Source organism: Oreochromis niloticus, linkage group LG10, assembly GCF_001858045.2.
Source record: "Oreochromis niloticus isolate F11D_XX linkage group LG10, O_niloticus_UMD_NMBU, whole genome shotgun sequence".
NCBI lineage: Eukaryota > Metazoa > Chordata > Actinopteri > Cichliformes > Cichlidae > Oreochromis > Oreochromis niloticus.
The window spans coordinates 30009633-30024206 of record NC_031975.2 but is presented as its reverse complement, the minus strand read 5'-3'; the positions used below and the strand labels follow the sequence as shown (position 1 = coordinate 30024206).

Below are 14574 nucleotides of genomic sequence, written 5' to 3'. Positions count from 1 at the left end.
GGCACACAGGACTTTCTGTGGTGTTTTTCTTGGGTAATCTAGGAAACTCTGAGCTGCGCTGACACAATCGCTCAGTCACGACTTCAGCATAGCCACATTCAGCGCTTCTTCCTTCAGTGACCTCAGAGGTCACCACGCTGGACCACCCACCTCCATAATCAGCCTATCCCAGCATCCTCCTCTGGACGACAACCAGGGAGCTCTGAGGTCTCCCTCTTCTCCTCCTTTGTCCAGACCACGTTGGCCCCGCCTCTCCAACCTGAGCCGTCCCTCTGACGACCTCATTTCTAATCCTGTCCATCCCGGTTGCACGGCAACACAATAGTCTGTCAGAGCATGGCGAGCAGAATGTACAGTGAAGCCCAGAGCACACAAACAAACTGAGTGAAACGATCACCTGAAAACTCGACTGTACTGTGGGAGTTTATGGGGACTGACTCACTGCCGCCTCATGTGGCCACTAGAGGAACAGCAGGTTTCGGTACTTTGGTTCGGCCTAAATTGTAAATGCAGCGAGCAGCGCCTCTGCGCATCTAACCCGCTGTTTCCACACGAGTATCCATGACAACAGGACAGAACATCAAAGGCAGAAAATCAGACATTTAATTTCATGTTTTGAGCGAAGCTACAGTAACACAAAGGAAATGTTCATGAAGAGGTAGACTGAGACATCTTCAGCGTCAGCGGCAGCTGGACGCACTTTCAGCACTCGAGAGTTCGATCTGCAGAAATGTCCTTCAGCCCGCCGTGGGCTCCAGTTAAGGCTCCGCCCTCATCGGCGTCTTTGGTACGGCTTCTTGGTTCGCTGCTGTTTCTTGAAGTCGATAAGGCAGTCGGCGGCTTCTGAGATGGGTGTGAAGGACCTGATGGGAGAGTTACTGACCCTGAATGCTGACACCTCCTCCTCCTCGTCATCATCATCCCGCAGATCGATTACATCACTGAAAGAATGAAGACAGAAGATTTCAGGCGTCTAAAACTTGAACAAACAGGGTGTAGCAGGAAGATTTCAGGTGTTTTTAAAGCTGGAATTCAAACCCGGAGCTGTTTTAAAGGCGCCTTACCCGGGCAGGACTTTGGATCCAGACGGGCCAGCATCTGCAGAAACACAGTGAGGCAGGAAGACGTGACTTTATTCAGGGGTGACGTCTAAACCGTGAACCATCACATCAGCATGACAACAGCTTTCCCCGTTTCCCGACCGTGTGTCCCTGACTTTTTGAAACGGGAACATTGATAACAGAAGAACAAAACCTGGAGCTTCATCTATAATCAGTCACATCTGGGTCTTAATAATCATCATAACAAAAGACTTTATGCCAGAACTTTCAAAGTCTCCACTCATTAACTTTATGTCAGGGTTCAAATCTGTGAGAAATTTCTTCACGGTGAACCTTCGGGGGGCCAGACTTTTGATTTAGGAGGATGCCTGTGAAACATGAGGGCTGTAAGTGAGTCCTGCTGCTGAAACGTGAAGAGCAGCTCATCACTGCTCAGTGAAGCATGGCTCAGTTTGGCGAATACATTTAAGAAACAGATTATAATTTGACTCCGTCGCAGTCTGAAGCCCGAGCGCTGAGCGTTTAGCTTTGGACACGTTTATCGTGGACATCTGAGACTCGCTCCTCGTGTTTTCCTCCCTTTAAGCTTGTTAGACTAAACTGCAACAAGGCCAAGGCCGGCGCGGGCCTCGCCTCGGAAAAACAAATTAAAGTGAGAACAGAAACAAAAGACAGTCTGACAGCGAGACGCTCCGCTCTGCACGAAGGTCACAGCGAGCCGTCGCTGCAGATGTTTAACGGTGACTCGGACTTTTGGGTTTTCATCGAGCTCCTGTGATCTGCAGAGAGCAGTCGGGGCTCCGACCTGTGGCATTTTGTTTTTCCCCCATCAGGAGTCCACAGGTGGAGGCTTTCATTTTTGAGCATCCTCCTTTTACCTGTTCCTGTTCTGTAAGAAAACCAATTAAAATCAATAAATTATATATTTTTTTACATTTCACTCATGTGACCTTTGACCTGCTGACAGTGCTTTGATAAAGAAAAACGAGGAAGCAAAAACAGAAAAACAGATGTGAGCGGCGGACGCCCTCTGGTGGTCAGAGTGAGGAACTGCAGCTGGCTCAACCCGACACCTCTGCTGGAAGCTTTGAGCTCACAGGAACGTCTCATCAGTGTTTACTCTATTTTACTTTTTCCCTGTTTCTATTATTAGTGTTTTTATTGTGTGTCTAAGTTGGAGAAAAGCAGAGAAGGCTGATTTGAAAAGACAATAAATTAAACCACCTACATAAACTAATAATAATAATAATGATAATACTCATATATTTAATGATACAACAGTCTTTTCTTTGTCTGCTGTCAGATCGTTTCCACTCGTTTACAATCGGCTCCACTCTCTCTCCCACTCTTCCTGCTTCTCTTTCTGAATCTTCAAACTGTGAACGCTCGCGCAGAGCCTCGAGATCTCTGACATCACATCAGCAGCATCACACGATAAATCGATAAATGAGAAGATTTCTTCATCACTGCTCAGATTTATTTTAAAAAACAAAGCTTTACTTCACGTCTTGAACAGTAAATTCAGCGACGTTCCTGGAGGCTGCATTATTGGGGGCGTGGCTGTAAAAACATGGCTGCCTCAGACCGTCCAATGACTCTGTGCTACAGACTTGAGCTGTGTCCGAAAACGTCGGCTGCATCCTTCGGATGCCCGGCCTCCGCGGTCTACGTGGGCCGGGTCCTTCGAAGACCGAGAAGGCCGGAAGCGCGAGGCTGTGAAATGGGACATTCTAGCCTTTAGATTTGCGTCACCGCTGTGTCGGTGAAGTTTAATAAACACGGCCGTCTACTCCTTGCTATCTAAAATATAACAGGACACTGGCGTAAATTCTCAACCGTCTCACACTTCTGTTTAATCAGTTTTCTGTTTGACGTTTATTCAGCTGTGTGAAAACCAAGGAGGAACCCACCCGACGGATTAATAAAGTTTTATTTAATCTAATAATCTAATAACTTTGATCTCAGCCAAACTGATTTACTCTGGAACAAATAAAACACCGAAAAAAGCCAAACAATTACATTCTTAAGTCGGCCGCATTTGAAGGAGTCAACGAATTGGGACAGCCTTCGTCGCCTGGCTGTGACGTAATCAGCCTTGAAATGTGGCCTCCGAAGGATGCAGCCGACGTTTTGGGACACAGCTATAGTGAGTTCAAATTTGTTATTCAGCACCTATTAGCAGGTATCTGTGATACAACCATGCAGTCAATGATACAGCATGCTAACAAAGCTAGCTAGCATTAGCTGATAGCTTAGCACTTCACCCTCTCATCTGAATCTGGCAACTTCTGCCTTCAGGAAAAAAACCCTCCCGAAAAAAACAACAACAACAAACGACAAACCACCTCCATGGGGGTTACATCCATCTTTTATATACAGCCTGTGCTTGATTTTTATCATTCAGATTTTTGTGTTTCAGAGGAAGAAAAACAAACAGCAACAACGATGACGTACCTGAGTCTCTGCTCTCCGTCTGATCCAGAGCCAGCAGCAGGTTTCCCCTCTGCAAGATCAGAAAAACAACAACTTTTAAACATCTTTAAGTTTCTTTACTGAACTTTTACTTTTTTAACACCAACGATCTGCACTTTGAATGAAACTCTTCAGCTTTCCATGCAGCTTCTCTTCTTCTCCTACTTTATCTGATGTTGTTACGTCACCTGAGCTACGACGTCCCTGTCTGTTGTCTCCTGCTCCGTCTGCTCTGCTTTTAACCAACAAACAATAAAAACTAAGTTTAGGAACAAAACAACAAAAGCCTGCTGTAATTTAGGATCAACAGGTGTCTGATTTCAAAATAAAAGCTTGCTGCTGTTACACATTTTCCTTGACGTTTCTCCTGGAGAAATGTCACATCCTGCTTCCTGTCAGACCGTCACCTGTGGATCTACACCACCAAAACCATCTGGCAAAGGAGTGTGTCAAACATAAGGCCCAGGGTCTAGAGCGGGGCCGCCAGAGGGTCCAATTGGTCCTGTATTTTCATGTTTTTCAGCTTTTACTACTGATAAAGACCTACCTGCTCACCAATCACACTACAACAAAGTAGTATGTTTGGTTTTCCACGACTACTATAGAAATAAAAACAAAACAAAACAAAAAAACCCAAAACAAAACCAAGAAAACAAGTTTCACTGACAAGAGCGGCTCAAATGTCCCTGCTCTCTTTCTTTGTAAACAGATTTGAGTGGAGGAGTTTACACAGTGAAAAAAAGGCTCATCACAGTTTGTTGGAGACTAAACTGGAGGACTGTCTAAGCTAAAAGCAGACAGGTGTGTGCTTTCAGAGCGTCACTGGCTTACAGCTGCAGTCTTGGATCCGTGGCGCTGGATGCAGAGCTCGGTGTGTCGGCTGTACTCCTTCAGAGGCACGGCTCTCTGACAGATGTAGCACTTCTCCTGGTTCCTGTTGGATTAATTTAGAAGAAAGCAGCGAGTCAGAAAACACCGAGCTCTCGCAGCTAACGGAGACACCACAGACACACCTACCTGCCAACGTCAGCGCCGTCGTTTGTGTCTTCGTTGCTCACTCTGCATGCTCTCTTCCTCCGAGGCGTCACTAAAGAGGAGAAAGAAACTCAAAAATGCCACATCTGACTCTCACTGGTGTCTCATGTTGTAATACCCAGTTTGGCCTGAGGGTGGCAGCGTTGTGTCACTGTTATGTTTAAAATTGAAAAAAGCGTCCGACTAGCTTCAAAGTGAAGGTTTGGAATAAAAAATCTTGAGAAAACTGATTTTCTACCTTTGAATCACTCCGCCCACGCTCGCCACGCCCGAGTTTGACAGAACCTGAATTAAGATTTCATTCAAAACGTGAAGCACTGTATTCTTTATATTTGGCTGACGCAGCACTGATGAAGCATCATTTAAAACCATCACACAGGACGAGGTGAAGGATTGAGAAGCCGATAGTGGACGCTTGTGTTTGATGGATTTTGCTCTCAGTGCGCCCTGATAACAATAAAAATCCTTACAAACAGGACTTTGTAAACCTGCCTGTGTCTCTGTCCTCTCGTCTACACTCGGAGGTTTTCCAGCTTGTGAAACCAGAAGATTTCACAACGCCGCCCAGCTGAGGGCACTCGCTGAGGCTCGGCTTCCAGCAGAGCCGCGATCGGCTCGGATATACGAGACGCAGCACAGAGGAAAGTTTTTGCTTCTGAATACGTCTGAAAGATTTCCACGATGACGACAAACCAAAACAAACGTCCCGATAATGGAAGCTCGGGTTTATGATGGCAGTTTGCTGAACAGCAGTAGAACTTTACTTCACTACAGGGATCCAATTTAAATACATTATTATATAAAAGCTATATATTCTGTGCTTTATTTGTTTGTATTCACTGAGGAGCTCCTTTATTCCTCTGCTGAGTTCTTTTTCTTTTTTCCTATTATAGAATTTTACTGAGTTACTCTGCGGCTGCTGTATACGAAATAAATCATCCTCTGTACATCTACAGTGTATGTGTGTGGCAGTTAAAGCATCTTTCCGATCTATGAACCTTCAGCAGTGTTTATCATTTTGTTCTTTGATGTCTTTGTTGTTTTTCTCTCTTCTTCTGTGTTTTCTTTCATCTCAGATCTCTCTGAGCTGTTCTTGTTTCTCCTTTTTCGAGCCGCTCGCTGTGTTTGAATGATTAAAGTTCCTGATGAACACTCTGCGGCTTTTTTAAAAATAAAGTTTCACCTTGTATGCAGTCGACCGCGGGCCTCCTCTCCTCCACGACCGCCACCTCGCCATCGCAGTACGCGGCATGCATCTCGATCCTGCTTGCAGGGAAGGATGCCTGGCAGAGTGGGCAGTCGACGGCGGTCTCGGGGCTGCGGGGGACGACGGCCGGCTCCGGCCCGGGCGACGCCGCTTGGTCCTTTATCTCCTCCACATCTGGATCCCCTCCGTCCTCCTGCACCTCCTCCCTGCTCGCAGGCTGACCGGCGCCGCTCTCGCTGCTGCCGACGGGGACATCCGCCTCCATCTTTCCACCTGTTGGAGCTGAGGATAAATGACAGCTTCAGCTTCTTAAACACGCAGCATGGAGGGTGAAAATGAAGCTTTTCTGTCTGATTACCGTCGGCCTCCACCTCCTCCACCTCCGACTCGCTCCTGGCCGCAGGATCAGCGTGAAGGATCATCTGTATCTCCGGACTTTTAGCTGCAGGCTGCGGACAAACCGTGTTTTTGTTTAATTTCAGCACTTTAACACATTATTTACTGACTGCTGCCATTTTTAAAAAACACAAGCCCTCCCAGCACCGTCACCTGCTGCTTGTACAGTTCAGAGTCTCGTGCCTCTGAGGAAGAGAACATGCAAACTCACAGAGGTGGTGCTGACCCGTGGACTTCAACCCAGAACCTCCACAATGTGAGGCATCAGTGCTAACCACTGCAGCACCGTGCTGCCCTGAAAGCTCTGCCGTAAGGCATCAGGACCAGTTCCTGTCAGAGTCGGCCAATCAGCTTTAACGCAGTTAAATCAGAAAACATGAGTTCAGACATAAAGGACGAACACACACACGGTGACGTTCATGAATGAAATCGTCACTGTGACGGTGCTGCAGGTATCGTCTCTAACACCATCCATTTACTAGCAGACAACCTCCATACTCTTATTTTGAAAGTCTAGTTGCTGGTGGGACCTACTGTTAACCTCCTGACTTCCTGTCTGGGAGTTTCTCCTGCACACCTGAGCAGACTCACCTGAGCTTCTGCATCACACACCAGGGTCAGGTCCTGACTGCTGTCGCCGCTCAGCTGCGTCTCTGAGGTCATATGAAGAATAACTTTATTGGAAAACAGTGATAATAACAGCTTCAATAACAGCACACAAACACATCACAGCATCAGTGTTCACTCCTCACTGCATTCAGAGCTTTCTTCTATTTAAATAAACTCATAAAATTCAGAAAGTCTGAAGAAAACGTTAAACTCAGGCTCAGGCGTGAGGACAGGTGAGACAAAATCCTTACCTGGACAAACCTCACAGTCCTCAGCGTCCATCGCTTCTTTGTCTCCCTCCTCCTTCTCTTCCTCCTCTTTGTTTTCAGTCTTCGTTTGCTCCTCTTCATCCTCCCCCTCCTCCGCTGTCGGAGTATCAGCAGCTTCATCCTGAGTTTTGCTCCTCAGCCTGAGACCTCGTCTGAAAGCCAGTTTGAACAAATCGAACGTTCCTTGTCAGATCAGACGGAAATCTCCTTTAACCTCCAAACACGAAGCAGACGGCGCTTCACGGCCGAGAGCAGAGTTTTACCTGCGAGCGGTGTGACGCTGAGGCGATCCAGTGGGCGACTCGTGCGATGGCGATTTCTAAAAACATCACACGTGTTCAAATATCCGGAACAGAAGCAAACAAACGTAATCTTCAGAGACATTTTCGTACCTCCGTTTGCGGCAGGACGGCCTCGCCCCACTCCGCCTTCCTCAGCAGACGCCGCTGAGCCCGTTTCAGAGTCTTCTCATAAACCTCCATCTGAGCCACGATCACCTGAGCGGCGACAGGAAGCATGAGTGAAAACACGCTTATGATACTCGGGTCAACATTTAACTCTCCGTCACACACGCATCACGTTACTGATTTCACAGTGACTCAGATTTGAATTTATTTTGAGGTTTTTAAGAGTTTAAAAACAAAGAAATTTATTTGACACAATAAAATAAATTTAACACTTCATTAACTTAAAAAAAAATTAATAATCCTTCTTCATCTTAAACCGGGGCTTCTGCAGCCCCTCGGTTCACCCTCTGTCTCTGCCTTTTATGACTTTGTTCTGATTGGCTGTCCCTTGTAAACAGCACATGACTGACAACAGGCACCCCCCCCCGCGCTAACCTAAAGTCTTGATTTCTGTCACATCTAACACCAAAACTACATTTAATTACTGAAAGACTCACTAATTATTTTTGCAGAATTTCATGCATGAAGTAAAACAAAGCAGCAAAGCCTCGTCCTGATGTCAGTTATAACAGTTTAGGGGTTTGTGCTGTAAACGAGTTCGTTATAAATGATCGTAATCTGTAACGTGACCACCTGCGTGTACGTGTCCGGGTCGAGGCCTCGCGGGCAGAAGGGAACGCCCCAGTAGTAGTGAACCGTGGTGGAGTCCGCGGACTCTCCAGAGCCGACAGAGGAGAGCATCCTGCTGTGATCAGGCTGCAGCTCCTCTGTGCCGGACTTGGAAGAAGTTTCAGGTAAAGTTTGTTTGCTGGAGCTGCTCTGAGGATGCAGGCTGGAAACAGACAGAGAGAGAAGATGGAAACTGGTTCGCATGATTCGTTCTGCAGCAGGACTTCACTGTCCTGTCTGTGTGTGCACAAACGTTACAGGAAACAGTCAGATTCAAGTAAACCCACAGGCCTGTGTTTACTGCCTGTATTCAGACCACGCCTCCTTTGTTTCTATGAAACACTTCCATACGTCCGTCTGTTCAAGCTTCCTAGCAAAGCTTCCCAGTCCTTCCGGGGGGATCTCAGAGTATTTCCTGGCCATGAAAGATAATATCGCCCAGCTGGGTCTGCCTGGATAACCTCCACAGGGAGGAGACGCTGGGACCAGCATGAACCACCTCAGCTGACTGAGCTTGAAGAAAAGGAGGCGCTCTCAGAGAGGAGAGTGGATGCAATGTGGGCTGTGAGACAGGTGAATGTTATTTCAGGGCTGAAAAAAAGAAACAGGTGAACCTCCAGCTCCCCTCATCTTTTACTCATCAGAGTCTCGTGAGCCTGACAGCTGACACGTGAGGTTTCGTACCTGCAGTTTGATCCGGTCGCCCCTGAAGAAGCAGCCATGTGGCTCAGGGAGGCCGCCGGGCTCTCTGCCTGATGAACTGACGTCTCCTCTGGGAAGACGGGGCTGGGAGAGCCGGTCGGCTGCAGGAAAAACAAAAAAGCAAAACAAGACATTTTTAAGATGACAGAGATGAAGACCTCGCCCGTCTTCATCTGCAGTCTGTGTGGACGAGCTGAGCTGTGTTCTTGTAGTAAAATGATTAACTTTATACCGTGACCTCCTCGTCCCCATCAGACCAGACTAGTGTCATATTGCTGGTCAGCTGACTCTCGGCCGGGTTCGGGGCTTTGGCCTGTCCGCTCAGCTCGTCTATAAATCCAGAATAAAAACACCGTCAATAAAAACAGACACAGTCCACAGAAAGCAGAGCGAGTGACCTTCGTACCTGACTCGGACGCTTTAAGCCTGTCCGCTCGACTCTGACCATCCTGCAATGAAAAGCAGCGAAAATAGAGAAACAAGTCTGAAAAGTCACCTAAACATCAAAAAACTGAGTGCCCAGTGCAGATCGGTGAGCCACACGATCGAGCGTCTCATCGTGACACTTTCAGAGAATCCACGTAAATATATCGAGCGTTCGGCTTTCTGAGGGAAAGCGTGCTCTGACCCTGCACGCAGCACTGCGACCTCTGAGCTCACCTTCCTGTTGGCTGGAGGACTCTCGCACCTCTGCTGCTGCAGTTCGAACACGGGGCTCTCGGAGTGGGCGTGGCTCGGCTCAGTCTGTCCTCTGTAGGGACTTTGTGGGAATGCTAACCGTTCTGAGGGAGGAATGCCGGGGCTTTGTGGGAACACGGGGGACGTGGGCCTCACGGAGGGGGTTAAACTGTCCTGAGAAGAAAACGAGAATCCTGAGTTTTCCCCGTCTTGGCCGTGCACGGCATCTCGGGGTCTGCGGGTGCTCGGTGACCTCTCATGCTGAGCGTTCCTGCCAAACACGGGGCTTTTAACGCACTCGGGGCTCGGCTCAATCTCGTCGCTGTCGTCGGGATCGGCGCTGGACAGGGCGGGGCTTTTGGGACGTGAGGCGAGGTCACTTTCAGGGAACGTCGGGCTCTCGGGACGAGGGGACTTTTGGGTGGCGTTCGAACCATTCTGAGAGCACAACACGAACCCGGAGCTCCTGCAGGTGTCCAGCAGGTCCTGGCTCAGCCGGCCGATGCGGACCTCCGCCCGGCAGCCCGTCAGTGGGAAGACGGGAGACCGACGCAGCTGAGAGCCCTCAATCTGCGTGGAGTCGGAGCTCTGGGAGGAAACAAAGAGACGAACCTTTAAATCACTTTTCTGACGCACGTTTTCCAGACGGATTGCAAACGACGACAACGAACCTGCGGAGAGTCTGGGAGAGCCGGCAGAGACTCTGAGCTGCAGGGAGACGCCTGAGAGTAGACCTTCTGAGTCTGCGACAAGTTTGGCATCTCCGGCAGAGGACTCCCCGCTTTCCTTTTCCTCTTTAAATTCCTGTTATCACCGTCTCCAGATCCTGCTGGAACACAGAACCAGTGCCTTTCATTTTTATTTCCTGGTGTGAAGTCTGACATCAGAGGGACGCTGGTGTTACCTTGCAGGCAGTCGTCCTCTGAGGGTCCCCGATCGACGGCGAGCGTTGTCTTCCCATTCGAGTATGCAAGTTTGCGGCGGGAGCAGAGCCTGAGGGAAACGTCGGCGGGCTGAGATGTACTCTTGGGGGTCCGACACGCCTGCGTCTGGCCGACCATCTGTGACAGGAAAAGCAGGAACGTCTTTCTCTGCATTCATTTGTCCGCTTGCTCTCATTTGTTTATTTGCTAAGATTAGCACTGTAATCTGTGCTGTTCTGGAGCTTTTAGCTTAGTTTAAAAAACATGAATGAAACTCTCAGAAGCGCATAACAGGTTTAGAGGACGACTCTCATCCTGGCGGTAAAAGTAAACCATGCTAATGTCAGGATTCACGCAGATCTGTAACATCAGAGCCGGCGCTCTGCACAGAGGCCCTGATTGGTGCAAATCGTCATCAGGTAAACAGGACAGAAATAAAAACCAGACGCATGCACGCCTGCTCCAGCTCCGTACTCACACTCTCCTTGATGGCCTTCATCATGGCCTCCTCCTCCTCCTGCTGCCGTCTGAGTGCTGTGGCGCTGGCTTCCTGTTCGCTCAGGCGCAGAGCCAAGTCCATCATCTCCTCCTCAGACATCTCTGCAAACACACACACAGAGCTTCATCACCAAAGTCCTGCTTACACCCTCAAAATGAAACACGTTCAGCAGTTCCTGATCCTCCCAGATCGCCCTGATTCCACCTCCATGCTTCTACACCTTTAGGTTTGGATTTGCTCTCCCTCTCCCTCTGACGTTTCTCCCTCGCAGTTGACGTGGCGAGAAGCGACGTCGAGAGCTCGTCCTGCAGAGACAAAGAACAACAAACAGAAGTTCTGCTGCTGTTTTTCACGCAGCTGCCAGATTATCAGTCAGACTTTACTGATCCTGGTTCCACGAGAGCGACGCCACGTGATTACGCCGCCACGTTCATTCAGGACACTCGCGTTTCTTCACCTGCTCGTCTGCAGCTTCACCCTCCTGCGAGTCCTCCTCCTGCTGGCTCTCAGAGGCCACGTCGATGAGTTTTTGCTTCCTCAGCGCCATCTTGCTCTGTTCCTGAGTAACTGCAGCCAGCAGACACACACAAAACTCTAAATAATAAACCAACCAGCCGTAAAATCATTGAGTTAAAGTTATTAGTGATCATCTTTAGATCCACTGCTTCCATAAACACGTAATAAAACATGTAGCTGCCCTGTAGCCTCAGACGTCCACACGTGTGACTGCCAAGCTCCAAACAGGGTTTTATTAACACGTCGTTTCTGATCTCAAATATCACCACAGTCCGTAACATTAGGATCCACCCAACCATTGTCTTCTACTCCAATCAGGATTGGATTGTTAAAGTTGATAATTGGTCGGATCACTTTATCCTCCAGTACAGTCCGAACTGTCTGAGGAATCTTCAGGAATCCTTCTCCAGGCGTCCTGAGGGACATTCAAAGCTCTTCTTTGGATGTTTCTGTTTTTTGTCTTGTTCTCCATCAGAATGATCTCACTCTGCTTCAGGGATGTTGAGGTCCGGGCTCTGTAGAGGCCAATCTGTGACTGATGGTGTTCCTCAGGCTTCTCCTGCACTGGCAGTGTGTTTGGCATCAGCCTCATGCTGAAAAACGAAGCTGCTGCCAGTCAGATGTTTCCAGATGGTACTGATGGCGTGTGTAAATCTGACCGCACTTTCATAGAGTTGATAATTCAGTTTTGATGAGATCAACACACTGATTGAAGGACAGCAGAGACCACGACACAGCCTCCACCATGTTTTACAGACGGCTGCAGACTCTCGCTGTTGTAGCTCCCTCCTGACCTCCTCCACACATTCGGACCATGATTTTGATTGGTCGCTCTACCAGACCTGTGTCCATTGATTTTAAATCCAGTTCAGGTGTAATGAGGCATACCTGTTTCCCTTCTTTAAGAATGGCTTCCTGAGAGCCATCATTCCCCTGAGACCACTCCTGATGAGGCTTCAGTGAACAGCAGATGGATCTCTCAGGTCTTCTCTCTGAAGGACATGACTGTCACCTGCTGTTTTTACACCTCTCACTTCTTCTGTCCTCCACTCGTCTAGCTTCCTCCTCTTCCTCCTATCTCAGCACACCATGCTGAGATATACCTAGTTTTCAGCTAATAGATCTTTGGGAATCAACTTCCTGGTTCAAACATACTTTCCATACCTGAAACTTTGTTTTTTTTTTCACATTTTTTGATTTTAAATGTAAAGAAAAGTCCCCAACGGAGTAAAATCCCAAATAATTATGAGTGGTGGCTCAAGACTTTTGCACAGCAGCTGAGAAAACAAACATGAATGTGTGATTAGAGACTGAATTTTGCTTTGATGGTCACGATTAAATTTAAGATTGTGATTGTTCAGCGGGATTATTTAAAGGGTCAGTTCATCCCCAAAACACGAAGCTTTAATCCTTCGAACTTATTGTTTCCGTCTTTAATAACGAACAACAGAATGATGACAGCCCTCAGGCCACGCCTACTACCTGCTTCACCTGATGATGGTGGGTCTCCTCCTCCTCTTCTCCTCCCTCCTCTCATCTGTCCTGCGGTGGGGCCTGAACAAACTGCCCTCTGCGTTAACACAAAAACAAACAGAGGCGCGTGAGCGGCCTGAAACATCGCACACTGGACGTAACGTTCGCTCACACGGCGCGAGGGCAGCGGTTGATATGGAAACAAGCTGACCACACGAGTCAGCGAAAAGAGGCCGTTAAAAGTTGGCGCTTTTCAGTTTTCCCGCAACTAAAGCGTGACGCTAGAGAGCGGGTCGGTCTGCCGCCCCTGCCCGGCACTCCGAGCGGCTGAGGCGGCGGTTGAAGGCCAGAGCTCCGCTCACAAACACTCACCCAGCACTTTTCCTCACTTTCGCGGCGCCATGTTTGTTTCTGTCCACCTCGTCACGTGACTGCGACGTCGGCGGGGCCGCCGCTGTCCACGATGCCTTCACGGACTGTCGGTGAACACAGGTTCCTCACCTCATGTTCCTCGAATACAGAATTCTTGTTCAAGTTGATTTTTGACGATAAATTAATTAAAAATAAAAGATAAATGGTATATTAAAACGAGTGTCTGTTTGTCTGTTTGCAAGGTAGAATACTCGATAAACTCTTAAACTTCCCTTTAAAGCTGTAAAAGTAAACTTTCATTTCTTGGTACCAGCTTCAGTTACTGGGCGTGGTCTTTACAGTTTTTATGTTCGCCACCATCCTTCATCTCATCATGGATACGCGAAAAAACAGCAGAGACTATAGAGAATATTTTGTAAGGAGTGAACACTTAAAGCTGAGGAAGCTGGAATGGGCAGCTTACCATTCCTACCTGGAAACGAAAAGGACCGTGTACCTGTTCAAAAATAAAGAATGCATCCCTCCGTACCCTCGGCCGGAGTTTCACGTTTCTCATGTGAAACACGACACAGAGAGAGGGTCACTGTGCTGGATCTGGAAGGATGGAGGCTTCAAGGATCCACACGGAGGCTTCAAGGACCCTGAAGAGCCGTCCCTGGTGTGGTGGAGTCTGGCTGTTGGACCAGAGGAGATCCAATCAGCTGAGAGGAGACTCCTGAAGAAGACCTTCCCAAACCGGACCAAGCAGCAGGCCCGGAGGCAGCAGAGCTTCCTGTGGAAGTTCGCCACCTCTCCAGCCTTCAGTGAGAAGTCCAGGTATGGATCGTACCGCTTCACCTTCAGGGTGGAGGAGGTGCTGGAGGCCTACAGCGAGCAGGTACGGACTCCTTCAGTTTAAATTTAAAACACTTACTAACATTTGATAATGCTGTTTTATTACAGCAGACACGATGAGAGGCCCGCTGACTCATTACAAACTGAATTTTATTTATTCATAAGTGTTCAGTTCATCCAGCACCTCCAGCCCGTCAAAACTCTGCTGACCACTCGCTTACTGTCACAGTGTAGATCATTATTATTTCAGTTATTACAGTTTTTTAAATTTGATTTCGTTTTGACTTTTTTGTTTTTAAATCATTTCAGTTCCAGGAAGTCTCCAGTTCAGTTTGTTGGTCTCAGTTTCGTTTTCATTTAGTTTTATTCATTTCGAGCTCGGTTTTAGTCTTTATGACTCATTATTGTATTTATTGAAAAGACCAGAGAAGATGTAATTTATCTGCATACAT

General features: G+C 48.0%; 1 protein-coding gene across 13 annotated transcripts; it reads right to left on the bottom strand.

The window, feature by feature from the left end:
• Window positions 1-580: 580 nt before the first annotated feature.
• uimc1 (ubiquitin interaction motif containing 1) lies at window positions 581-14001 on the bottom strand. 13 transcript variants are annotated; one of them, XM_025910759.1, is made up of 24 exons: window positions 13785-14000; window positions 12926-13013; window positions 11385-11494; window positions 11148-11232; window positions 10907-11028; window positions 10410-10566; window positions 10177-10334; window positions 9488-10093; window positions 9234-9276; window positions 9060-9157; window positions 8810-8928; window positions 8090-8288; window positions 7442-7546; window positions 7313-7368; window positions 7032-7201; window positions 6763-6845; window positions 6134-6224; window positions 5752-6057; window positions 4551-4620; window positions 4365-4467; window positions 3722-3776; window positions 3516-3564; window positions 1065-1098; window positions 845-941 (listed from the first exon to the last, which is right to left on the bottom strand). In XM_025910759.1, exons 1-24 carry the CDS (start codon window positions 13842-13844, stop codon window positions 939-941), a joined length of 2970 nt encoding a protein of 989 aa, XP_025766544.1. In that variant the 5' UTR covers window positions 13845-14000; the 3' UTR covers window positions 845-938. The 13 variants fall into 13 exon arrangements, 11 of the variants coding, with proteins under 11 accessions (XP_025766539.1, XP_025766541.1, XP_025766542.1 ...); XR_003221880.1 differs by having other exon boundaries at window positions 883-941; window positions 3722-3768; XR_003221881.1 differs by having other exon boundaries at window positions 883-941; window positions 3722-3765.
• Window positions 14002-14574: the final 573 nt, after the last annotated feature.

Bases quoted from the DNA above. Each gene is read 5' to 3' on its own strand.
- uimc1 (XM_025910754.1), bottom strand. From the start codon at position 13,844: ATGAGAAACGTGAAACTCCGGCCGAGGGTACGGAGGGATGCATTCTTT. The intron at 8,289-8,809 runs GTACGAAACCTC...GTCTGTTTCCAG, and splicing joins GCGACCGGATCAAACTGCAG to CCTGCATCCTCAGAGCAGCT. The intron at 4,468-4,550 runs GTAGGTGTGTCT...TTAATCCAACAG, and splicing joins GACGGCGCTGACGTTGGCAG to GAACCAGGAGAAGTGCTACA.